Genomic DNA, 26,898 nt, shown 5'->3' with positions numbered 1-26,898 from the left:
GCTATTGATAGCCTTCATACACTGTAACACCTGCTGTGCAGAATCTGCTTAATAGAAGCCCCAGAAATTTATATCTACAACATAGAAAAAATGCTCATTCTTCTCACTTTTTTTTTTTTTAACTGAAGTCATCACACATGCCTGTAGATCTTGGTACAATATAAACTAAGGAATCACTTTGTACTTTATTAATTTTATATTCTCTTTTATATATTTGTTTATATGTTTGTTTACAACAGATGAACAATCCCACTTCAACATAACTGTATTATGAATACAGATCAATATCCTTTTTCATCCCATTACATTTTCTTTACCTACTCATTTGATTGTAAACCTATGTTTAAAAATGCTTTTGGTTATATTAGGAGTTTCAAAGTCAGGGCTCCTTTTTCTGAGAAGAGCTTATTTTCAGGAATACTTTCCTTGGAAGATCATTCGACAATAGAGCAAGGACTGGAGGCGTTGGATTCGTTGTCAGGAAAGAAACTGTTGCAAGGATAGTCAGCTGTGACATCATATCACTCTTGATGGCAGTTCTCACACTTCAGACAAAACAAAGGAGAACGATTAAAATTATTCAAGTGTATGCTCCCATGTAGCAAGTGGAAGATGAAGAAATGGAACCTTTCTACAAAGAGCTGTAGGAGGTAATACAGGGATGTATGAGGACAAGCCGGACAAAGGTGATTTTCCTTGGTAAATAATTTACAGTAATTTCAAAATAACTATTTGGGTAAAGTCTGAAGCACACTGATGATGTGAAAGAGAGTGTGAGTATGAGGAACTATGAGATTATTGTATATTTTCTTGTAACCATATTAGGAGTAAATCTCATTGGGTTATTATTATAATTAATTAATTAATTATTGCTTCTTTGTGTTTGGCTGCTGAAGGGATGCCTCTTCTGAAGACCCTACCGATTCTCTGGTCTTTTTTCCTACTCCACATCCCTGTTGGTAAGTTTTATTTCTAAATCATTAAAACTTTGTTTTTAAAATTGTAATTTCTTTCATTTTTGTTACGTCACATTTTTAAGTGTTGTAGTTACCTAAAATAAGTAGTGCCCAGGTTTGTTTGTTTTTTTTAAATCAACAAATTCCCAAGATAGCCCACTTGATAAAATTGACCCTTTGGGGAAAATCTCCATTAGTAATGTTGTCTGGAAGTTGCTTCTCATTTACCCTCCTTAGTAACAATTTTCTAAAAAACAGCATACTATGTACTGGCTACAGACTTCACTGTAATTTTCCTCAGTTTCTACTGGCAGATCCTCAGCTGGTGAAATTTTCACCGAGGATGTGTTCCTTAGTGTTTTCTTCACTTCTACCTCTATTTCTCCAGTCTATTCCCAACTTGCTATTTAGGTCTGTCTATCTTGCCACAAACTATTTTCCAATCATTTTTACTACCTTCCTGTCTCAGTGACTGAATTTTTCCAGAACAGTTCTTTAGCAGGTTCTTCTTTTCCACAGAGGTATTATAAGGGAGGTGCTTCAGTGTCTATGTATGGCCTGCAGGAACAAGCCTATAGGGGGAATTCTAGTTTGCACTGTGTGTCTTCTGCACCAGAAGAAGGTGACAAAAGTATTACAAAGCCTCCCAGGGGTTATCTTGTATAGAAGGCCTCCCCAATAAACTCTATGCCAGCTCCTGCAGGAGCCCCAACAGAACAGCAGAGGTGTGATTGGGACGTTCCAAGGCATGCTGAGGGCATGGCCAGCATCAGGGCCCAATTCTGGGCAGGCGACCCAGGCTTGGGGTGTTGTAAGGTATGCAAAAGTTTAACAAATGGAGGGGAGGCACCGAAGATGCTTCTTGCCTGGGGTGCCATTTGGTCTAGGGCCGGCCATGGCCAGGACGTTACTATAACTAGTTATTCTGCAGTGACAATAGCTCATAGGGATCACTGCAGCTGGGGCCCAGGTTAGGGCTGTTCTAATCTGCTCTGTGCCCCCTCTCCCTGATTGGGAGTAGCACTAGCGCATGGACCATAACATTTAGTGATGCGACTGCTATTGCAATGTTCATGGTAGTAGTAACAGGTAGAAAACAAGTTTTTGATTTATAGAACATATCATGGAATCATAGAATAGCAGAGTTGGAAGGGACCTCTGGAGGCCATCTAGTCCAACCCCCTGCCCAGAGCAGGACCAATCGCAACTAAATCATCCCAGCCAGGGCTTTGTCAAGCCTGACCTTAACTTCTAAGGAAGGGGATTCCACCACCTCCCTAGGTAACGCATTCCAGTGTTTCACCACCCTCCTAGTGAAAAACTTTTTCCTAATATCCAACCTAAATCTCCCCCACTGCAACTTGAGACCATTACTCCTTGTCTGTCATCTGCTATCCCTGAGAATAGTCTAGATCCATCCTCTTTGGATCCACCTTTCAGGTAGTTAAAAGCAGCTATCAAATCCCCCCTCATTCTTCTCTTCCGTAGACTAAACAATCCCAGTTCCCTCAGCCTCTCCTCATAAGTCATGTGTTCCAGACCCCTAATCATTTTTGTTGCCCTTCGCTGGCACTGAACTAAATGTTCAGATAAGTCCTGTAATGTTTCATAAAAGTAAAAAGTGAAGTGAAAAATAACTATGTTACTTCCTTCTGGGCATAGATAGAAAGCTGTCTTAGGACATCTCATTTCTCTCCAAAATGACCATTCAATAAAATAAAATACAAATATTAGACAATAGGAAAGGCAGGCTGGGGAGCAGAGAGAGGCTCAGGCCTTGGAAGATGGTTCCAATTTTCTTTTGCCATCTAGAACAAAGCGAAAATGAGCTCCTTTTGAAGTTCTGGCGGGAAACTGGTGGTTGTGGTCCTTGGTAAGACAAGGTGGTGAAAGACAAATGCACTTCTTGTCTCCCTTAGGAAGTACAAGCTGCCTTAAATGGTACCATGTCAGAAGTGCCTCCACATTTTCCCAGACATGCACACAAACATTAAACACACTCCAATGGGCCAACTGTAACACAACCACAAAGAGTAACCCCAGCTTCTGAACAATAGACTCTCACTAGGCATTCTAAATCCAGCAAGGTCCCTTTCTTACCCTGCCCCTAACATTATGGAAACTAAACCTCCTTATCAGGGGGTAGCCGGGTTAGTCTGTATCCACAAAAACAAAAAGGAGTCCGGTGGCACCTTAAAGACTAACAGATTTATTTGGGCATAAGCTTCCGTGGGTAAAAACCCCACTTCCTCAGGTGCCTAAACCTCCTTAGTGGCACTCAAAGAGGCACAAACAGCACGGACACATCCCGCTGCCTCCAGCTGTACGGAATCAGTCCCAGATATAAGGGGCCGAATCCCCCTTTAGGGAAAACCCCAGATCCAGTCTAAAATCTTCCCCAAACCTCTTCATGAAGTAATAAACCTGCCAAAGAAACATGATGTCTGTAAAAAGCTGGGTCATGAGGCTAAAGGATCCAGTCATTTCTTTGTTTAACATTTGTATGTAGCCCCTGAAGCTCATGACCCTTCTATAAAAGTATTCTGCCAGGGGATTTTTTCTTTTGTTTTCAAAGCTAGCATAAACAGTGGAACAACCAAGAAGGCAGAAACTAAACAGTGCATGATTATTCATTGCATTTAGAAAACAAATCAGACACGCGCTGAAGAGTAAAATGCTTTCCTTCTGTTCCCTTTTCCATACCGATTGCCTGATAGACCCAGAGAACTAGGTTGCTGCTTGTATCACCAGCATGGATTACTCCCAATTTCTCTCAGCAGTAAGTGCAGCGAGAAAGGAAAATCTTATAAGACTTACAGGTGAGTACAAAATATTTCCCCTTACCTGACTGGTATCTTCCATGTACTATTGGCTTCTTTTCTGTGATCAACTGGGATAACTCAGCTGAACATTGGGAGCTACATCCAAAAGATTTGAGGGTAGTGACTAGGATGCTACTTGGGGTATTTTAGAGTCTTTGTAGGGTGCTGTTATCAGGCAAGTGAAATTTTCATCTCAAGCTTTAAATCAGTTCTCATTCCACCCAATAGAAGTCAGTGTGACTCAAAGCAGAGAAACTGAAACACTCATTCATTCTATAGTTCTAGGACTATACATTAATCATAAGAGACATCCACAGTTACCTCTGGAATTGGATTTTTGTGGGTGAAGAGCGCTTTAAATTTGGCAGAATTTGGCTGATTTTGGAGCACCAAATAAACTGAACTAATAGGAAGCAATTTATTTTTTACTGGAAAAGTACTGAAAAGTAATAATGTTAAACTCTTCTTTTACAGTATTCACACAGAAAGTCTCATTACTGAAGTGACACTAACTTAACAAAATTGTGGTGGTGTATTAGATCCTTCGTTTTCCATGCTTAAAACCTGGAGAGTATCATGAAGCATGTAATCCAAAGAGATGTCTACAGTTTATTTCAAAAAGTTTGTGCTAAACTACCTGGACAGACAGTAGCTTCAACTACAGTAGCTTCTGACAGCAGTTAGTAAATGAAAATGTTCCATTCCCAAGTCAGCCTTTACACAGAGTTGTCCTTTGTAACTTTAAAAGAGTAAGATCATCCGTCTAGAAATTAGTAGAGAAGGGACTAAACCAAACCCCAGACATGAGATGCTTCCAGATTTCAGAGAAGTTCAAACCTACATCCAAATTTAGCAACTCAGTCCATCTCTAATACTTTATAGCTAATATTTCATGTATGTCCAAATCATAGCTGACAATTTGTCAAAAACTATGATGGTATTGGCTTTTCTACAACTCTTCACAAAAACATGACATTTTTATTTACTTGCAGCAAGCAAAAACCTTTAGAAGATAAATACTGAGCAAGAGAGAACAAATGAGAAGTATTGTTCTCACAGGAAAACCATGAATCAAGAACATCACATATTTACTTTGACATTTGACTATAATTTATTAAAAAGAGTTGAACACCCTGTAAGAGTGCATTCTCTATTCCTTGCAGTGTGCAATCTCCAATGGATGATTTCTTCCTTATGTTCACTACAGGTAGTTTGGCAGAGAAGAAACCCTCAGTAATCATGATCTCTGGAGGCATGCCAAATCCTAACTATTTCCCATTTAAAACAGCAAGTTTCACTATTGAAGATGGAACCACTATTGAAATTGGGGAGGCATTGATGAAGAGAGCCCTCCAGTATTCCACCACAGAAGGGTAGTTTTCAAAAGCGACATGACATTTCTGAATCAATTTGGTATCAGGTTGAAGATTAATAAAAAGAGCTGATCTTTTTAATACAATACCCATTTACTTGAAGAGAATGAGTTTAAGTGATTGAATTTTAATCTTCAATGTAAACTGGTTCACTGTTCATTTTTCAAATCATTTTTCAATAATTCATTATTCAATCATTCGTTATCCAGCAGCCTGTTTTTTTATTTTAAGGACTGAGCCAATCAAAATACAGAATTTCTGCTCCATGGGGAATTCTGATATTTCAATGTTTTCATTACAAATTGGGCACAAAAGTCAAAATATTTAACCTTTTCACAGAATGAAACATTCTGAATTTTTTCTGTTTGGATTCAGCCACAGGGCGAGATTGTGATGAATCCTGAAAGATGGAGTCTGGCAAGGAAGCCTGTCCTATTAGGGAGAATAGGGGCATGAGGGGCATGAAAATACAGCTCCCATCAGGTACCATGGTGACACAGGCAAACAGAAATTAACATTCACCTGACCTGAGACAAAATACTTCATTTCAATTTTGCTGACAGATAATTCTTAAGGAAGTTTTCTTTTCCTGTGGAAAATTTCAACAACCCCCTCTTTCAATAGGAAAATGTTTCATTCCAGATTTCATCCTACTTTGGTTTTCATTTCTGAACACTTATCTGAGGTACCCTAACCAGTTCACCAACTGCAAACTGTCATATGAAACAACAGGTTCATTTCAATCCATGACTGTTTGCCTTAGTGAAAACTGAGAACTGATCCTGTAGTCTCTAACTGATACACAGTCTCATTTAAGTCAATGATGGAACTACTTATAAGAGTAAGAACTAATAATGATACTAAGGATGTGCAGGATCAGTCTCTAAAGTAAGCACTTCAGGATTTGATCCATAATCCTTTATATTTAACAACAGCTACACACAGATTTTTCAGAAATCATGTTGCATCATGGCTGCAAAGGGACACTACTGAGTAAATGTCTCTGTAGTTTATGAAGTGTTATGGATACAAATGAAGAATAAAGGAATAAAACTTTTGTTTCAGAATTCCAGAGTTGTTGTCCTGGCTAAAGGATTTACAGATGAGTCTCCACAATCCTCCCACTGCCAAGTACAGTCCTCATCAGGGCCAAATGGAGATATGTATCACCCCTGGCAGCCAGGACGGCTTGTCTAAAGTAAGACGGAAAAGAGAATCAGTACTTGCATGGCAATGCTACATAAACTATATAGTTTATTAATTATATCTGCAAAGTTTAGTTCACAGGGAACATAGCCCTTGGTTGATTCCCTTCACTTCATTTCAAGTAATATAACCTTCCCCTAACAATGAAATATTAATAAACACAGATCTGCTACTTGTATGAAGAAGTGTGTTTAATTTATTAGATATTTTGTTCAATGGCACAAAAGCTTTCAACATGTTTTCACTTAAGCAACTAATTTTGAATTGAAAAAAGTGCTAGTTTATTATACATCTTTTATACAAGGAAAAAATTATCCAGCATGGGTGAAATCCTGGCCCTGTTGAAGTCAATTGCAAAATTTCCATTGGCTTCCATGGGGCCAGGATTTCATGCTCAGATTCTGTTTGTACTTGCCTTATTCACAGCAGTAGCCTGATTAAAATCATAGGATAACTTGTGTGAGTGAAGGTTATATGCATGAATAAGGTAAGCAGGCCTTGGTTTCTATTTATATTCCAATTGACTTACTTTCTCTTTTTTACCATATAATTATAAAATAAGCAATTTTTCAGTGATAGTGTGCTGTGACGCTTTTGTATTTTTATGTGTGATTTTGAAAACAAGTCATTTTTAAGTGAGGTGAAACTTGGGGGTATGCAGGACAAATCAGACTCCTGAAAGGGGTACAGTAGTCTGGAAAGGTTGAGAGCCGTTGATTTAATCATGTTATACCAATAAAATAAAAACCAGCAGGATCTTGTTAAAGGGGAAAAGGCATAATGCCACATTTATTGTGAATACAGAAAGAATCATAGTAAGCAGTTAGTTATAGCTATAACATTCCATTCAATTTCATATTTATTCACACATTCATACACACACACACACACACACACACACACACAGATTCTGCAAGGTTGTCATCATAGTTACCAGCCTTAGAGTTGCTCATGCCAAGCCACTGGCCAGGTGGCCTGGACATGAGGAGGGAGCAGGGCCTTGTCAGATGCTCATCTGATGCTCCTGGAAATTGGTTTGCAGAATCAGACCCCAAAGTTCTCACTTTCTAGAGTCCATTTTTATAGGAATTTCTTCCTATGCCAGTCTATGGGAATTGCTTCATCATGCTGTTGCTGAATCAATCAGCAGATGGCACATTCCTGACGGCTCCGTGCTGCCAGATGTTATCTTGTTCTTTGGTTCTCCCATTCTTGAGGCTGTTGGGTGGATTCCAGTCTGCACTCCGGGGGTCCTCTGGTTATTTCCACTTGATGCCTTCTTCAGCCGATGGACACTGGATTCTTAGGCTGGCACATCCCTGATCATTCAGTTATTATCCACACCAAGCATCCATCCACATACATCCTCTATCTCTATTTTAATCACAATTGTTAAGAAAGCGAGATGAATACAACAAAAGGGCAGGGAGTCTCTGGGTGCTGTTTCTGTTGTTACAGAGTATTGCTTTGAGTCTCTCTCTGTGTGAGTAGTTGTTTTACAAAGAATTGCTTTGAGAACAGTCTCTGTCTTAGAATGTACTAACACAATTAGCAGCTTGCAAGTTTCACACATAGAGGGAGAGAAACAGTACCAAAAACCAAGAGATCTCTTAATTAGTCATACCCTGGAATTTAAACTATGGGCATCAAACTCATTTGTGATTTTTAACACAGAACTTCTTTAATATGATCCAACAATCAATACAAATAATCCAACCAGAGTATATAGCAATGTGTATAATATTCAGGAGGAAAAGTCAGACTGTTGTAAAAGAAATTATTCTTATTGGGCAGGTGTTTGATATGCTTGTCAATCCTGGAGATAACGTCCTTTTAGAAGACCCCAGCTACTCCGGGACTCTGTCAGCAGTGAGTATTGGTTATATCTGCAAAGCAGTGCAAAGTTCATCCTAAAGTCAAGATCAAGAGGGAAAGTTTGCAGTATGTGATTTCTCTCACTGATTTAAGTATGCATCACATGTGGGACACATCTATGGATATCTAGAGAGCTATACATTGCACCAGAGACAGATCTGTTTATTTCAGTAGTCTTGGGTACATTTTGAATAGTATCTCTCTCAGCCTCCACCTGTGCACATACAAAACAAGGCCCATGCAATATGTGCGTTCACTTGGCTTTCATGCCCAATGGATTTTGAATGTGTAATTTTAACACATGTAAACAGGTTTTTGACTATTGAAAGCAGGGTGGATTGATTTATATCACCCAATGGAAAGCCTCCGTTTAAATAACTGACTTTAATCAACTTTGAAATTCAGTTATTTCTAAAGAAAGAAAGGTTAATTCTCAGGGGTTGATATAATCATTAAAACATGTTGATTTACAACTAAGTAGATCCTTTACACTAGATTTGGTACATATTTTTGCTACATATTTTTGTACATGGTCAGTACACACATTTACTTAAGCAATTTATATAGCTTTATATTTTCAGATTCTTAACTCTACATTTTAAGTATGTTAGAAAACGGTGACTTATATGCTTATTTACCAGATAATTAACTTCTGCTCATGATTTATGTCAAGCTGCATTAGGATAGTAACTGGGATTTAATTAAAACACACAAAACAGCCTATAACATTTAGGTTTATTAAACAAAACCACCTTTACATTCTGGGTACATAAACTTCTCAAAACATGTTTCACATTTACAGATAAATTATAACAAGTTCAAGCCTCAACATATTTTGTATTAAATTCAGATTTCATTTTAAACATGTTTATTTTAAAAGAGAAAAACAATTTTAAAAACAGCAACATCAAAAATTCCAATTTAAATAACACAGTTTTCCCAGAAAAATCATTTTATCTATTCTGACTGAAAGTATGGACACACGTGTTTCCAGCTACCAAGTGTGGGCACATACATATGTGCACCTGCAAAAGCATGATGAATGCACAAGTGAAGCTTGGCCTTTCGAAAATGACTTTGCAATCTCTGGTGTTCTTTTATATGACTATCTGAGCCTTGAAAAGTTTTCCATGAAATGTAGGGATGCATCAGGCTGCACTGAGGCAAAGAATGCCACCACACTGCAAGGCACTCTTCATTATATGATAGCTAGGGATCCTAGTGCCTTGAGTGCCTAATGCATAACAAAACACTGTGATGAGTGTATTGAGGAGTTCGGTAATCCTTCTAGAGAGCCCTGGAAACAGCTACCCAGCTAATGCTCCTACATAAAATATACATTTATTTGACATCTCAACAGAACCAGCAACTTTTTACCCAAGTAAGATATCCCATGCAAAAAAACCTAACCAAATGCAAAAATCAGGTTCCCACTGTAACTTACTTGCATTACATGCGTGTGTTGTCATATTATCTATATGTACATGTATGTATACACACAAGTAATGCAAATAACTTATAGTAGGAACCTCACTTTTGGAATTTTTCAGACTTATGCATGTCAATTCTTTACCTTAATTGTTGCAGTCAGTTAGCTTGTTGCATGGGATATCTGTGTAATATCTTTTTTATGCGGAAGGAGTTGGTTCTATTAAGCAATCAAATACATTGGCTTTTACATACGTAGCTGAGTGTGGGACCATTAATTGGGACTACATATAAAATATGGACTATGTGATGAGAGAGATTTTGGGACATAAACTTGAGATTTCCACATTACTTATGAGTAACCACATCAGTGGTTTTGTAATGTGCATTTAAGATTGACTGACTTCAAACAATCTAAGTTCCACAATTTCCCATTTCAGATCAAATTTAAGGTAAAGAATTTTTAATTATTTTGATGAAGCATCCACAGAAGTTCTATGGCCTCACTGACTATTTCTGAACTGCTAATTGGGCTACCAGATTGTGTGTCATGTCTGTCTTCTTTCTATTAACAGCTGAAACCACTGGGCTGTAACATTATCAAAGTCCCTGCCAACAAGCACGGTATTATTCCAGAAGCTTTGAAAGAAATTCTTTCCAGGTGGGGACCAGAAGATGCAAAAAAGCAGAACAACAATCTCCCCAAGTTCCTCTACACTGTTCCAAATGGTAGTAATCCAGCTGGAACCTCACTGACTGCTGACTGCAAGAAGAAGATATACCAGGTATTCAGTAGGAACCTGACATCATCAGGGTTTTCATAAAGAGAGAACATTTTCTTTGCTATTAACCAATTTATAATACAGAACTAGAATGTTTTCCCCATGATAACATGTTGAAATTATAGAAGACCCCAACTGCAAATATGTCTATTTCTGTTCCTTGTCATCCTACATGGCCTACACCTGGTGACATAGATAATGATAGCCCCAGCGAGCCACTCAGTCGTTTACCCTGTTGTCAGCGATCACACCACTGTCTTCTTCTGTATATTAAAATATCACATAATAATTGCAGAAAATAATTGACAGTTTCAAGATCTGTTCCTCCTTTTTTTTTAATTTGGCCTCTCTTTAGCTTGCAAGATGTTATAATTTCCTTATAATAGAAGATGATCCATATTATTTTCTTCAGTTTGAAAAGGTAAATATTCACTTGTGCTTATTTGTATTCCTGTCACACACACTGTCACTTTGACAAGGAGAAATACATTTTCAGCTGTCCAAGTTTAAATAAAAATGTTTAGGTGACTACTGTACCCAACAATCAAACATCTTGCATTTTACATATGTTTTGGCAGACAGAGAATCTCAGGTTTCAACTGGACTACTATCATGTTTTCCTACACAGAAAGAGTTGCAGATTAGTTGTTCAGCAGTTAAAGACATTTATTAAAATATGCACTGTCAAAGGTTAGAGGCCCAAAATATGACTCACCTTAAACTTTCATTAGCATGACAGGAAAGTTGGGGCAAATGCATGGATACACATTTGAAATAGTCTAACACCCAAGTGCTTGCTAATGTTAGAATGTGAAACCCACTTGTCCTTATATGGGTGCAAAAAACCAACATTGCACACATGTAGGTGTTAGAACTGCTTAAGTGTGTACATGGGTGTTTGCACCTATACAGAATGGGTGTAAATGTGTGTGTGTACATACAGATGGATGCAGTGCTATCTCATGGTGCCATACCAAGTCTATGGTTAAGAAAGGTTCAGACCATAGCACTCACTCCAGAGGAGCACACCCTACAGTGGGAGCACGCCCACACTTCAACAAGGTACAGAATGCACCACTCCACCTACCACTGGACCCAGCCACAACTGTTGGCTAAAGTAATGTGGAGGAGAATGGTTAACATAGATTCATCCCAGGTGCTGCTCTTATCCCGCTGCTCCCTAGCCCTTTGGGGAGACTTTATGCCGCCGCTTGCACTAGCTTAATACAGTGCCCGCCCTTATCACTTTGTACCGGCCCCTGCACAGGGATGGGCACAAGGAAAAAGAAGTTGCTTGCTCTGCTCGTTGCCACAAAGCCAGTCACAACATAGTCCAGAGTATTTTGTTTTCTTGTTGACAAGAGTGAGTCATATTCTAGTATCCCAAATCATTACCTCCCAATAAAATAAAGGCCATAATAAGCTACTTTTTTATATTTAAAGACTAAGGCACCAACATTTCTGTCAATGGATGTTGATGGTCGAGTGATCAGATGTGACACTTTTTCTAAAATTCTCTCTGCTGGGTAAGTCCAATTTCAAAATGCTGTGTGATATGTGCCGTTCTACCAAAACATTATCGTTCCCTCTACATAGCTCTGATTAAAAAGAGTCTCACGGCTTTTACTTTTATTGCTGCAAAAATATTTTGAAACTAGAATGTCACATGCTGTAAAACAAACTTTGGCTATGCCATAAAGCTCAGCTGAGGATGAGCAGCTCATTAGAGTGCCCTTATGTACAAAGAATTGCTGTTTGGGCCCTACTGCCCCCCTGGTTTTTTTTCTTTGCAGTGCCAAACCCTGTGAAGCACTCTTTAGGGTGTTGTGTCTTCTCCATTTTCCTAAACATCAAAGCTGCTTTTGACACTTTTTCCCTCTCTAAATTCCTTAGGATATAGGTGCTGTCCTTTCTTGGCTGAGTTTTGAATGGCCAGCACCAAGTACCGTGTCATTGCTTTAACACCGCAAATAAGTCTGTTGTTTTGGGAATCCTCTGCTCTCAATCAGCTGCTTTTTATCATTTAACAAGGATAAATGCTCCCATGAGGCACTGTCCCTCAGCCTGTCAACAGAGCCTTAAATTCTATCCCTATGTATGTGCTAATTTCTTTTGTTTTTTATTTTATTTTATTTTGTGTTGTGCTCTTTATAAATATATCAAACCGAGGCAGAGCTGCTTTACACGATGCATAATAGAACTGAACAATTGGATTTGATCAAGATTCACTCACCACAAATTTAGTGATCTATCAATCAGATACTAACAAAGGGATAATGCTGAACCCATGTAACATTAGTGGACTGTACATCTTTGTATTAATGCTTTTTTCTCCCCTAGGTTGAGATTAGGGTTTTTAACAGGCCCCAAACCGCTTATTGACAGAGTGATTCTGCATATGCAGAGTTCAACGATGCACACCAGCACTTTCTCGCAGGCAAGTGCCATTGCACAGTTACACAATTATTTGACCGGACTGTTTTTAAAAACTAAGTGCTTGATCCTGCTCTGCATACAGCACAGCAGGAGAAATAGCAGAAAAGCACCCATATGTATGCAGGTGAGTCTACACCACATGCTTCTCAGGGATGCATTCATCAAAGATGTGTGCATCCTGCTGTGCTTGGAGTCAGGAGTTATATTGCCCCGCGGTATATAGGCACATGAAGAGGTGAGTGCCACACTAAGCGCTTTCCAACAGAGGATCTTTTTACAGAGAGTAATGCATTCAGCCTCTGCAACATTAGTACTACTAGCTGTATTCTAAAGATTGTAAATTAAGGCACAGAAAAGCTTTAGTAACTTGACCAAGGTTGCATAAGACATGTGGTACAGGTGAGATGAGAACCCAGATCACCTCACCTTCAGCCCTCTGCTTTAGACACAGGACCTGCTCACCATGCGACTGGTGTTAGACATCATGGACTAAATTCTGCACTCCATTACGCCCGTACAATGGATGTCACTGAGGGCAGAATTTAACACGGTCATGTCGTTCCGGGAGTAGCAGTGGAAAAGAGGACAATTTTGAAAAGTGAATGGCTATAAGCCCAGTACACCTGTGGAACTCTCACTTACAGGGACTCTCACTGAAGTCAATGGGCTTTGCAGAACTGGCTCTATGGCATTTAGATTATGACATTAACTTGGATGTTTTCCTCTCTCTCTCACATAGATCCTAATATCAGAACTTCTTCACAAATGGGGGCAGAAGGGTTTGCTGGAGCATGCAGACAGGTACTATAGTACTCTAGTTTGTGATTGTTTTTATTTCATACCTGGGTTCTATTCCCAGCTCTACTGCTGCTCGGGGAAGTCACTTAAACATTCTGTGCCTGAGTTTCCTCATCTATAAATGGGGATATTATTCCTACTCTTGAAAAGTTGCCTGAGATCCATGTATAAAAAAAAATGTTACATAAGTGCTATGTATTATTATTGCTGTTAATAAAGTCTATATTAAACCTCCCCCCAACCACATTAAATCTCCATTTATGATCAAGTCATGAATCCACAAAAAGAAGGAAATTCTGAGCTTTATTTGTTGAAGGCAACCATCCACTAACCCTTTGTACCATTTTCTGATATATTGAAACTTTCATGAGACTTGCTAGAAAATTTTTTTTTTTCTGGCTAAAGATAATCCTATGTTATATAGGTCTGTTCCAGGGCCCACTAAAGGCAATGGAAAAAACCACATTGGATAAGGCCCTAGATTGGACACAGAAGGCTGTTCCTTACCCCAAAGTTATGGTGCTACAGGCTGTACAATGTATCTGCCATAGTTATTTTTTCCATTTTAGAAAAGCCACTATTCAGAATGTCTCTATTTTTCTCATTACCTGCTCACTGCTCCATTGTTCACCGGTATTTCTCCACTGGGTTTTTACTATCTGTTCGTTGTTTTCATGGTCTTTCTTAAGTATAATGGGTAACAAATAATATCCAAGTCAAACTTTCAAACCCATTATGGTTGAGAGGGTTCGGAGTCAGGCTTTACAAGTCCTTCTTCCTGAGTTGTCTTTGTTAGGTTATTTTATTTACTTACTTACATACAAAATTGAAATGCATGTAGAAAACCATATTGATAAGGAGAGTGATCCAGAGTAGCACTGATTTCCAATGAAACTGTTGCTGAGTTACATACAAGGTAGTATTTAATAATTGTATGACTGACTCATGTCCCCACCGTTCTTTAAAATAACTTACTTATTTGCTTCCAGGGTAATGGCATTCTACAGGACCCAGAGAGATGCAATGCTTGCAGCAGCAGACAAGTGGTTAAAAGGTCAGTGAATGCAACACACACTCATGAACACCAATTTAGTTGTGTTAATGTACACGCAGATAGCCATGGAACACCACAGATTGATAGATGGTAGGGCAGAAACTCAAAGACCAGGATAATGTTTAACTTAGAGCTTGTGAACATGCCAAAGTTTCACCATTTTAACTAAAGGTGCAATGTTGCATTTATTTAGTTAAGCCAAGCAACTTTGCGTGTGCACACTTGACATTGGTTTGAAATCTGGTTTACATCAGATAAGTTACCTCCCACTAAACAACAGTGGGGATGACAGGAAGCAGTTGGTTTATAAAAAAGAAAATATAGAGCAGAGTAAAGGTGCACATATTGATTGGTATTACCTAGCCTCTAGGTTCTGCTATTCATTGACTCACCTTTCAGTTCCGATTCCAACTCCTATTTATCAGCTGCACTACTTAAAGGCCATAATGTAGACTCTTATGGGAAAGCTCAGGAACTTGGCAAGGTTGATTTAATGACGTTTCCGAGGAATGCTTCACTCAACATGGCGGGGAATAGAGAAGAAACTGGGTACAGACTCCAAGTTCAGGGGGATGGCCACTCCACAAAGATACAGCAAGACTGTCTGAGATAGAGCAACCTTCTCCCTATTCACCACCCCTGCCTCTGGCCAATTTTCCCCTTTAACTGCTCCCAACTCCAGAACAAACCTTGTAGATGCACCTCATTGCCGTTGAACAGGCCCAGAGGAGCTTGTTAGTCTCCTCTTTGTCAGTGTGAGGACATGCCCCTTCACAGGAGTGAGTAAGGTGAATCACTCAGGTGTAAATAGCTCCAGAGAGGTACTACCCCCTGTGGAGGTTTGCATGTACTGGTTCAAACTGGTTCCAGAAACAATAGACAAAGAAAGTTTTTTTGACATAAAATAGCTGGGTTTAAACTGACTGAGGACCATCTTTCTGATCCTGCAAACAATTTCCACAGCAAAGGTTGGGGCACAATTTATAGTCCCAGCTCTGGACTGAATCCTGGCACCTTTACTCCACTCTGAAGAAATCAGTGGGCCAGAAACCATCTGGATCTCCCAACCAAGCCATATCCCCAGTGGAAAGGGAATTCCCTGGTGATTGATGGCCAGTGAAATGGTGCGCGCGCACACACACACACACACACCCCCACCCACCCACCCCCCCCTGCGGCACAGCAGCATGCCAGCATGTGCATGGGAAAAAAGGGGCAGGTTGGGGATGTGGCTAGGAGCGTTCTGGCTATTCTGAAGTGTCAGACAGTTCCTTGGGGACCACTGCAGCCAGCATGTAAGTAAAAGGAGCCCCTCAGGCTTATAATAGAAGCAGGTCCAGCCGCAGGGAAAATGGCACCCTGGGCAAACTTGTATTTTGGCATCCCTGGCCCCCGCTGTCTCCCTGGCCTCCCATCACCCCTGGCCCCTTCTGCCTTCCCATACTCCCCACTCCCCCTCACCGCTGCCTCTTCCCCACATTGCCCCGAGCTCCTTTACATGGTCTCACACCCCAGGCCCACCCTGTTCCTTGCCTCTTGACCACAGTGCCCCACTTACCATGGCGCCCTGGGCGGTCGCCATGTCACCCACCTATAAGGCCAGCCTTGAATAGAAGCATTAACTATAGGGGTCACTACCAGTTCCACCTATAATAAAAAAGACTACTTGGCATAATAGTTTTTCCTGTACCTGCTATGTGAAGTAAAACAATTTTCAGATCTTATACTTCATAGTGGCTTTTATATTCACTCTTTCTCAGTTTAGCCTCAAAGTGGAAGGGGAAATTTTTCTGAAACTGTGAAAATTCATGGGATAGGAGAACCATTCCCCATAATGCTCTGGTACTAGCAGCTCCATTACCCTGGATCTCCAGACATTTCCACTTATGCTGTAAGATCAGAGCATATTCTAGACTTCATTCTGGGTAAATAACCAGAAAGGCTACATAAGGTAAAAGTTAGGTAATGTTTATGGTCTATTAATCTCAATATCATTAGGTTGTCATGCCTGTTTGTTTATTACCTGAGCTCCAGCAAGAGTTTAAAAAGGGAAGCTAAACTGTAACTGAGAAGAGCTAAAATTAAAACGGAATAAAAACTAGTCTGTTGTAGACATTGACCATATAATCAAGAAGAATGGTGGAAAGAGGTGATTATGGTAACTGCCTGGGTTGTTGTTTTTGAATAACATAATCAGCAATTAATTCCACAAACGCACAGCATGGAAAAGATTATATTTTAAATTCTGGAAAAGTCAAATTAGCATAAAAACGATTGTTAAATGTACATACAAGGCACCATCACAGTAGTATCTGGGTGCACTTTACATAGTTTAGACCAGCAAAGAACCATTTCCCCAATGGGAGCATAAACTCAGTGCCCCTCATAGCTATCAAGCCATGAAACAGGAGGATACCAGCATCCTGCCTGCCAGGCATTTGGCATGTGTGACCTACATGGTTGTAGAAGCATCTGAACCAAGGTGCTGCTGGAAACTAGTGTCCTTGGGCTGAAGTACTGCAATGTAGATTTTCAGGCTGGGGGCTTGTGCACATATGACTTACGGCTGTGGTTGCTCACTCGCTATACAAAGCACAGTGGATTTGACTGATCACTGTACTGTCACAATTGCACTACTCAGTGGATCCAGCATCCCATGCAGAAGGCTGATGAGGTTAGCCTCCCACAAGTAAACCCACATGTTCCTACTCACCTGTATATATCTGAATCTTCTGTTATGTCAGGTGTATTGTGTGTGTTTCCTTCCCTTCGACGCATGATTTTCTAGTCAGTGACTTATTGTACAGTACAGGATTTAAACCTGTAATAACCACTCCTGATCAAGCTACAGAAATTGTCATTCACTTTCCTTTGGGTAAATAAGCTCCCTAGGACACATCTCAAGTACCCAGCCACCTATCTGTAACATCAATTTTCAGAGCTACAGTAAAAGGAAACTAGTTAACAAGATGTTTGATTGTCTCCAATAATCCGTATGTTTAGGATTGCATTCACAACATTAAATTAATTCTCATCTATTTTCTTGAGAGACAGGTGAAAAGTCTATTATTACACAGGGGGCAGGGAGGGTTGTTTTACTGTGTGTGTTTGGAAGTAAGCTGCCACACAAAATGGCCGGGCAACCTAGGTCTACCTGAAGATGTTGTTTAGGTTCTTTAACAATGCAGAGAAGCAGATAATGAACAAGAACGCAGGAACTGCCAAGCAGTAAATCTTTCAGGGGATAATTATATTATTACCCAGGTGGCCAAGGGGGATGTCCTAGTAGGGAGTCTACTCGAGACCACCTAACCAGGCATAAAAGGTGAATAGGGCTTTTTATAAACAACTAACAAAATCATCCAAAGCACAGGACTTGGTGGTGATGGGGGATTTCAGCTACTCAGGCGTGTTGAGGAAACAATACAGCAGGGCACAGATTATCCAACACATTCTTGGAACGCATTGGAGACAACTTTTCATTACAGAAGGTGGAGAAAGTGACTGGGGTAAAGCTGCTCTAGATTTGATTCTGACAAATAAGGAGGAACTGGTTGAGAATTTGAAGGTGGACGACAGCTTGGGTGAAAGTGATCATGAAATGACAGAGTTCATGATTCTAAGGAATGGTCAGAAGGAAAAACAGCAGAATAAACACAACGGACTTCAAAAAAGGCAGACATTAGCCAACTCAGAGAATTGCATCGGAAGTCAGTTTAAGGGGGGGGGGGGAAAAAGCGCCAGGACAAATAACCTGGGGAGGCTGTGGAATCTCTGTCACTGAAGGTTTTTAAAAACAGGTTAGACAAATACCTGAAAGGGATGGTCCACATAATACGTAATCCTGCCTCAGTGCAGGGGTCTGGACAAGCTGACTTATCGAGGTCTGTTCCAGTCCTACATTTCTATGATTCTATGTATGCTGGTAACAGGAAGACCTTACCTAACATAAGATGATATCAGAAACGGAATGTTCTTTGCCTCATTGTTAATGAGTTTACAGCCTACCATTAAATTAACTACACTGAGGAAAGCAAATGTCAACAAACGAAGCTGGGGAGACCTATTGTCAAAAGGTGGGAGGTTACATACAAACACACTCTCTCTGAGGACTGTTTCTTCTGGAGGGGCATGTAATGCTAGAGACAGCACTTTCAGTGTGAGAGACTAGCAAACTACTACTATGCTGTAAGTCCAGATAACTTTGGCACTAATGGTTACAAAACACAGCAATCTGCTGACACACTGCATTGTATTCGTCTGTCATATGTTTGTGTTTAACGAACCTTTGCTTTATTTTATGGTTTTCTATTACTGTTAAGTTGCCAATAGATCATACTTTAGTTAAGGTAAACTGAACTAAGTATCTGACTTATCTGGAGCATTTACTGATTAGAAAAATATAGCTTTGACCCCAAGGAAAGGCATGGAACAGGTAAGTGCTTGGATACCTGTGTAAAGGGCCAAGAAGGCCGAGGTCTTCATGCAAATCAGTGCCGCAAAAAAGCTGATGGAGTAAACTCTATATAATACTATGGGTGAAATCCTGTCCCTATTGATATCAATGGCAATATTCCCACTTTGGTGTTTTCATTACAGATGCAAGATGTACTTTTATTCAATGTCCATATTTTATTTACAGGTTTGGCAGAGTGGTACGTCCCTACTGCTGGAATATTTTTATGGATTAAGATTAAGGGAATTTCTGATACATACCAGATGATCATGGAAAATGCTTTCGAGAGAGGGGTAGGGAAAGACCTAATGATAGGAAACAGCTTTAAAATAATGTAAACTTTATTTGGAACGGAACCATGTCTGTTATTCTGACTATTTATTACTGAATTAGTTGTGACTCGGGTGATGTTTTCTTAACAGGTCATTAAAGAATAAAATTTTAGTAGCTGAAGTGATGGGATCACATTATAACAAATGGGAGCTGGGTTTGACCTGTTGTTCATAATACTAACATTTTACTTTCCTTTGGAAAGTTGTTTCTAATTCAATAAAATGGCACTACATGATGTGAGAACAGAGACTGGCCACAAAGAATAGTCCCACTTCAAACTAAAATATGCACAGAAAAATGCATTAGGCCCTAGTCCTGCAGCGAGCACTACCCCACCCATGTGATTCCCAATTACTTCAGTGCAGCTCTGCACAAGCATCGGGGTCTAAATGCCTTGTTCTCAGGGTAGAATTGGGATTTTAATCTTTAGCCATATTACAATTGTTACATTAAAATTCCACATATAAGATGTACAGTATGTTATATATGCCATCATGATGAAAGTAACAGCAATGCAGCACCTAGAAACACTGTGGCCATTTCCACGTACTTTACTTGCATAATTTTCATAGTGATCTGAACACCAGAGATTAAATCCTGTCCCCATTGAAGTCAATGGGAATCTTGCTATTCAACTTCAAAGAAGCCAGGATTTCACTTTAAATATATGTGTATAGAGAGTATAAATACCAAGTTACAAGAAACGGATAATCATTTGACTCTATTGATAATTAGAAAACAAAACAGAACACACTGATAAATGCTTTTTCCCTTTTAAAACATCAGATAATTTGAAATGGGTTGCAGAAATTCTGCAGAGAAAACTCGCAAAAAAATTGTAAAATGTGAAAAAGTGCTCTGAAGTCCAGAAAGCTTAGCCGCAACTACTCTTCGCTATGTGACTAGCTTATAGTTTTGTACAGGAGCCCATCATTCCTGTAATCAAGCTGTTGTCTTAATTTTCTTTCCGATGCAAAACTGTACACTGTCCTACTCATGATCAATATAGATCACTTTACAATCACAAGGATGAAACTTACAGGCTTTTTAAAGGCCAGCATCCATTCTGCTCTGCTATTATATTGTCACATAGCCCTAGGGTGACCAGACAGCAAGTGTGAAAAATCGGGATGGGGTGGGGGGCTAATAGGCGCCCATATTAAAAAAAAAACAAAAAAAAAAACCCCAAATATCGGGACTGTCCCTATAAAATCGGAACATCTGGTCACTCTACATAGCCCTCCATTTTATGCAGACCCCTACTATCCCCACTTCCTCCCCCTAACAGACCACAAATGCCACCTCCTTAAAACACCAGACCAAATTCACCAGTTTTGTAAATGGTGCTATACTGTTGTAAATGATCTCATGTCAGAAGCTAGTCAAAAATGGGTGATATTTCTAATTTCAAATTCTGTAGGGGCCAAGTTGAACTTCTGGTACATTGAAGTCAATGAGTTATAGCCGGTTACACCTAAGCTAAATTTGATCACAGGAACTTTGGGAATGTTGTGGACATAGCTGAATTTCGTGGCTGATCTGATTTTTCTTACACGTTGCTGTATTTGCTCTGCCTGTTACTCTCACTCCCAACCCCCTGCTTTCTTGGTCCTAGACATGTATGTTATTCAGTTTGCTGCACACCTGCTGAATACCCAATTACTACAAATCCAAGTTTAGCACAGCTTGACGTTCACCACTTACATCCGTTTTCTGACTAACTCGCACCTGACACGTAATTTACACCATGTTTATCACCCCAGGGGAGCTATATTCGTTCAGTGCAGGCTGAATATGGCCCTTAGATTTTACTACATACTGAAGCAAAGAATTCCCCAGTTTGATACTAGTTGTGGGTCTTTTCTGCCTATTAGCTATGTCTAAAATGGGATAAACTTGGTATAACTATAAACAGTTTATGATATGGGATAGTGTAATGATCCTATTTTACATGCCATCCTCTCGAACTTCCTTACATTCAAAACATTAAAGTCAGTAATATCTTTCTTAGGTGTCTTTGGTTCCTGGACAATCATTTAGCTTTGATAGCTCAGCTCCTACTCCCTATTTCAGAGCTTCCTATTCTTTTGCTTCTCCAGACCAGATGGATCAGGTGAGTGTAACTGGTGGTGTTGTGCATCACAGGGGCGACTTACATGACTAGATTCTATTATTCATGTGAATTTGTTGTTTGCATGCAGACTACTATTGGACTTGAAGACCCTTTTTCTTGCATTTCTACCAAAGCAAAACTAGCATTTATTTTATGGAAAGTCATTAGCTCAAGTCTCATTTTAAAAGTTTGATTATTTACTAGACCCACTGGGACCAAGATTCTAATTTAAGTGTAAGTTGTCCTCTTGATGTGTGTGCATAAAATTCCCATTCATGTATCCATCACAGATCCATACACACACAGTTGTAGGTGAGTATAAATCACAGTCTTCTTCCTAACTGCTGCAAAAAATTGATTTTCTTTTTCCTCTGTTAAGATGGTTATTTGTTTTCTGATACTGAGTCTGTCTCATCTAAGCTTTGAAATTTACAATGCATTCTGGTGGATGTACAGATGAGTAGCAAGTTCAGTACTCTTGTCCCCCTTTTCCTGCCCACTGTGAACCACTGCCTAACATTATAATATCCAGTGTTGTTTACCCCATAATCACATTTAAAATTCCTCCAAATTATGCAACATAATCAACTCTGTTTATTTTGAATGGTGGAATGAATCATGCAAAATTGAAGAGAGATGATGGGAAGAAAGGCAGGCAACAAGGATACCTTAAACTACAAAGTAATTTACTGAACGGTTAACAGCCAGTAGATGAGCGAGTATGTATGTCATTGCTTGATGATTAGTTAGAATCCTGTCTAAATACTAATATGTCCCCCATTATTGTCATGCCAAAGCATTTCACAATCTATAACATATTTTTCCTCACAATACCTTGTTAGGTGGACATTATCCCCATTTTAAAGTAGGGGAGCTGAAGCACAGAGAGACTAAGCGACTTGCCCAAGGTCACACAGGATGTTTGTGATGCAGCAGGAAAACGAACCCAATTCTCCCAAATCCCAGACTAGTACCTGAACCATCCTTCCTTCTATCTGTCTCCAACAGTGACCAGTTTAGATGATTCAAAAGACAATGCAAGAGCCCCTATCATGGAAAATTACAAAATAGTCAGCCCACAGGGGAAGTTTGTTCCCAGCTACGATCATTTAGAGGTTGGCTCATGCCCTGACATGGGAGAGTTAATATCCCATCTATGTCTTTTGTTATCGACTATAACTATGATGGTTCTTATTAACCACAGAAATGTCCAATCCTTTTTTTAAAGCCTCTTAAGTTTGTGATCACTAATGCCTAGTGGCTGTGAGTTCCATGGGTTATTTATGCATTGTGTATTATAAAGCACTCTCTGGGTACCTCGCTGTAATAGATATAAAATGTGATTTAGAAAAGCAGCATAGAGAGAATCTGCACCATGTTTTCACAGTTTTAGAAGACTGAGCAAGATTAGTGGCTGCTAATTCAATTTTAGGGTAAAGAAAGCAAAATCAACCCTCAACTTTTTTTACATACTTCAGTACTTCCACGTGTATTTCTCAAGAAGGGAATCTTATTTTGCTTTCTAACACATTTATTGTGCTACCCAAGACACAAGAATTGCAAATATGATCTCCCTGACAACTAGACTAGTTTGAGACTGACCCAGTCTGCCAGAGTAGTGGCATATTCCTCCCTCTCTCTCTCTCTCTCCACTGGTTGGTCCTTTGTTTACTGCAGAACAATGTCACCATATTATCACTAAGCAGATGCTTGACACACTATGAAAACATATTTTCTGATACTGACAATTGCCTTAATGCTTAAACTCTGAAGTATAAGACAGCAACCATGAGGCAAAAGTACCAGCTCATCAAGCCATTGCAAACTGGTCAAATCCAGCTATGCCTTGAAGGTCAAATTCTCAAATCAGTGTGCACTGGTGAGGAAAGGGTGTTGTGTTGTGGTGTGTGTGTGTGTGTGTGTGTGTGTGTATATATATATACATACATACTTTGTGAAATATTGCTGAAATGCCTTGCAGACATAGTGTTCTGAACAAAAAGTACATGGAAAAGCTGTAGACTAGAGTGATTATTAATAGTTTGATATCAGTGGTCACTGTGTTAGTTACTGCTATCAGTATTATATCAATTCAAACTTTTTCTCTTTTTATTTTTTCACTGCAGGCTTTCCAGAAGCTGGCTGAGCTTATAAAAGAAACTGTCTGAAAGGATCAGAACAAACTGGCATTTTTAGAAACCTATGTTCATTGACATTTAGAAATTGTGTGTCTAATTTCACTGACAAGTCTAAAGGAGTGATTTTATTCCTACTTTCTGTAATTGCACATAACTTTTAATTTTATTCTTACTGGGCAAATTTGCCATGATGCCATCAAGTACCATGATACCTGACAATAATTAGCACAGAGACATATAGTAGAACATTACATTTTCAAAGCACTGTACAAATATTAACCATTTAGTTCTGATTTCTGTGAATTGGGGAAGTAACTGTCATCCCCATATTACTGAGGCATGAAAATGAGGCACAGAGTTTAAGAGACTTGCTCAAGAACACACATAAGTCAGTATTCAAGTTAGAAATCAAGAGCTCCTGACAGCTACATCCATCCCCAGGATCTGACCACTAGACCATCGCTTCCTTTCTTCCCAGACACTGTACGTACAAAGAGACGGGTATAGGCACCTCCTCAAGCCACTCAGGAAAGCCCCCATACAATCTCTGTGTAGCAGCTAAGCACTGTGGTGCTGAGGGTCTCATGCTAGAACTCCAAACCACAGGAGAACTTTACCCTATGTGAACTAGTGTGTCTTGCAGTGTAGGGTCTCTGACTAGGCTAGTCCCTAAGTAGTTTAGTTTAAAATTAAATCCAGAAGTGATAAGTCTATGAAGTGAGAAGTCATAGCCACATTTCAGTACACCACAATGTGTTTTGCTTCAACTGATTTCAATAGAGCTATGCCGGTTTACATCAGCTGAGGATCTAACTCACTATTTCTTGTCCTGATGAGACAGAAGCAGCTCTGAACAGAAGCACCTTGGCAGGAGTGGGAAGCCCCTCAGGCAACGGAAGGCATTCTCAGAAGAGAAGGAAATTATTAGCCTGCTTGAAAGCTTAGCTTCAGCAAGCAAATAAACCAGTGGCTCTTTTTTAACTGGAAACAAATTTTAAGAATCTTGTGTGAGTGATGTTTTCTTTATAAAAAGTGAAATGCACCAACCTGTTCCAATGTGACCTCTTAAAATTACAGCACACAATAGAAACTCAATCACAGCAAAGAGCACTTCCTTCTATAAACCACAACTCCAAAACAGACAATACTAATGTATCTAAGGATTTTATATTTATATGTTGCTAATCTAGTATCCATCCACATACATCCTCCGTAATCTTTTCTTTGCGTATCTGAGTGTAAAGTAGAAATGTAGGGCATCATGCATAAGTGCATTGTGGTCACTTTGTACTGGCTAAGCCAACATAAAACAGGCTTTATTCTCCCCATCTTGAGAGAATACCCACTGGCACAGTCTCTCTTTACTATAGGAAGGCCTGACACTTCCCACTATAGGACCCTGTTTTCAGTTGCTTGTAACGTTGCCAAACTTTAACTGTTTAGCCTGAAATTTTCCATGCCAGGTGCCTGCACAGACAACCTTAGTTCTGGCATTGCCTAACTCTGAATGCTTGACTTTGCAACCTTAATGATGTGTTTTAATGTAGGTTGGTTTGTTCTGGGGGGCTTAGGCAGAGGAGTTGTATGTTTTAGTATAATATATAAATATATACATACACAAGAGAGGGAGTGCGAACTGTCTTTTGGCTAGTCTTAAGAAGTGCCTAGTCTTTGTAAGAATAAATCAACTGTAAAGTAGTCATTTAAATTCTATTTTTTTAATTTTAGAATGTTTTTTGATTGACCTCTTGATTGGTATCAAGCTTAAATGGCATTTAATATGGATCTGTATTGAAGGTTCCATACTGGCACCAAGAACACCTGTCCAGAATAGAATAATATAGAATAGAATTAGAGAAGCTGCCGCTTTCTGATAAGACTAGTTTACTGTTATATGATCTCTTAGACCCTGGTGATTTCCTATGTTACATTCATTTATTAAAACATGTACACATTGTCATATCATTTTATAATGTATTCATCTTTAAATTGTATTCTACTTGATGAAATCCATATTAAACGTATACAGAGAGACATTGTGAACTGTTGAGTGTTTTTCCACCTGTCTCAGAAGATAATAAATCAGACTTCTAAAGTGATGATTAAATTATCCTACAGAGTCCAGACTTCAGAAATGAAACAAAAGAATGCATTTTACATCTAATAGTAATATGTGTTACTATCAACTTCCCCTTTCTTCCATTTGTTTTATATATTTTTTAATTTATTATTCTTAATTATTATTATTTTTTTATTATTATTTTATAGCTGCATTTACTTCCCCTCTAAGCCCAGGTAATTTTTTTTAACCATTGTGGCCTTCTTTTTTGATTATGGGATTGTGGCTGTCTGCTCATCTAGTAAAATATTATTAAACAATTCCCAATTGCCATTCACATTTGTCTGTTTTAATGCTCTCTCACTACTAACTTGGCTCATAATTGTTTTCAGCTTTGTGAAATTGGCCCTTTTAATACACTAAGTATATATTTTAATGGTTTCAACTTTTTTCTGTTTGCACACCCAGATATGTTCAATAAACCTGTCTTCAGTGCAAGAAGTTCCCAGTTACGCTGACATAACTCTATGTGCCTGATTTTGATACAATACAGTCTCTTTGTGCCACTCCCACTACACAGATATAGGGGGACAGTGGGCATAGTCTATGTCCTCTGGCTATTCCCAACTGCTAGAACAGCCCCTTCACTGCACAAAGCAGTCTAATTAATGCCTGAGGCCAAATCATCCCCTGATAAGCCTCCACATTGGGGTCTAACTCTATGCAGCCTCAGGGGGTCAGATCTCCTCTTTCCATGACCAAACCTGCAGGAGTGCACTCTGTAAGTGGACAAGCGTGAGGTTCCCCTAGCACAGATTTCTCATGTGGTCCTGTCAAGAGGGCTGCCCCCTTCCCTCCCCTCCCTTTCCCACCCCAGCCCCACCACTAAAAGAGTCATGGGACCCAGCCCTACACCCTGTGCAGCTTGAAGTATCAATGAGAAACAAAGGCCATTTACATGGAGCTCTGTATCTCCACACTAATGTCTCCCTGGACGTGAGGATATAACAGAGGTAGGCCATACAAAAAATCCCCTCTGCTGAGCCAGAAGGAGAGAGGACAATGTGCA

The 26,898-nt window shown here is 39.5% G+C and overlaps 1 protein-coding gene across 4 annotated transcripts; it reads left to right on the top strand.

Annotated features, from left to right (window-relative positions):
- Nucleotides 1-112: 112 nt before the first annotated feature.
- On the top strand, nucleotides 113-25,804 carry LOC141986555 (kynurenine/alpha-aminoadipate aminotransferase, mitochondrial-like). Of its 4 annotated transcripts, none has more exons than XM_074951148.1 (15): nucleotides 113-699; nucleotides 897-959; nucleotides 3,674-3,775; nucleotides 4,986-5,151; nucleotides 6,217-6,349; nucleotides 8,152-8,226; nucleotides 10,236-10,445; nucleotides 10,798-10,863; nucleotides 11,886-11,968; nucleotides 12,783-12,879; nucleotides 13,618-13,679; nucleotides 14,666-14,730; nucleotides 19,373-19,479; nucleotides 21,531-21,632; nucleotides 23,759-25,804. In XM_074951148.1, exons 3-15 carry the CDS (start codon nucleotides 3,709-3,711, stop codon nucleotides 23,798-23,800), a joined length of 1,275 nt encoding a protein of 424 aa, XP_074807249.1. In that variant the 5' UTR covers nucleotides 113-699; nucleotides 897-959; nucleotides 3,674-3,708; the 3' UTR covers nucleotides 23,801-25,804. The 4 variants fall into 4 exon arrangements, with proteins under 4 accessions (XP_074807249.1, XP_074807247.1, XP_074807250.1 ...); XM_074951146.1 differs by having other exon boundaries at nucleotides 698-773; XM_074951149.1 differs by lacking the exon at nucleotides 10,798-10,863 and having other exon boundaries at nucleotides 698-773.
- Nucleotides 25,805-26,898: the final 1,094 nt, after the last annotated feature.

This window comes from Natator depressus, chromosome 4 (assembly GCF_965152275.1).
Source record: "Natator depressus isolate rNatDep1 chromosome 4, rNatDep2.hap1, whole genome shotgun sequence".
Classification (NCBI taxonomy): Eukaryota; Metazoa; Chordata; order Testudines; family Cheloniidae; genus Natator; species Natator depressus.
Note: the sequence above shows the minus strand (reverse complement) of the source record. Positions and strands in the feature narration are given on the sequence as shown.

Excerpts from the sequence above, each read along its gene's own strand:
- LOC141986555 (XM_074951148.1), top strand. The coding sequence starts at position 3,709 with ATGGATTACTCCCAATTTCTCTCAGCAGTAAGTGCAGCGAGAAAGGAA. Across the intron at positions 10,864-11,885 it reads ATTTTCTTCAGTTTGAAAAG|ACTAAGGCACCAACATTTCT; the intron begins GTAAATATTCAC and ends TTATATTTAAAG. Across the intron at positions 21,633-23,758 it reads CTCCAGACCAGATGGATCAG|GCTTTCCAGAAGCTGGCTGA; the intron begins GTGAGTGTAACT and ends TTTTCACTGCAG.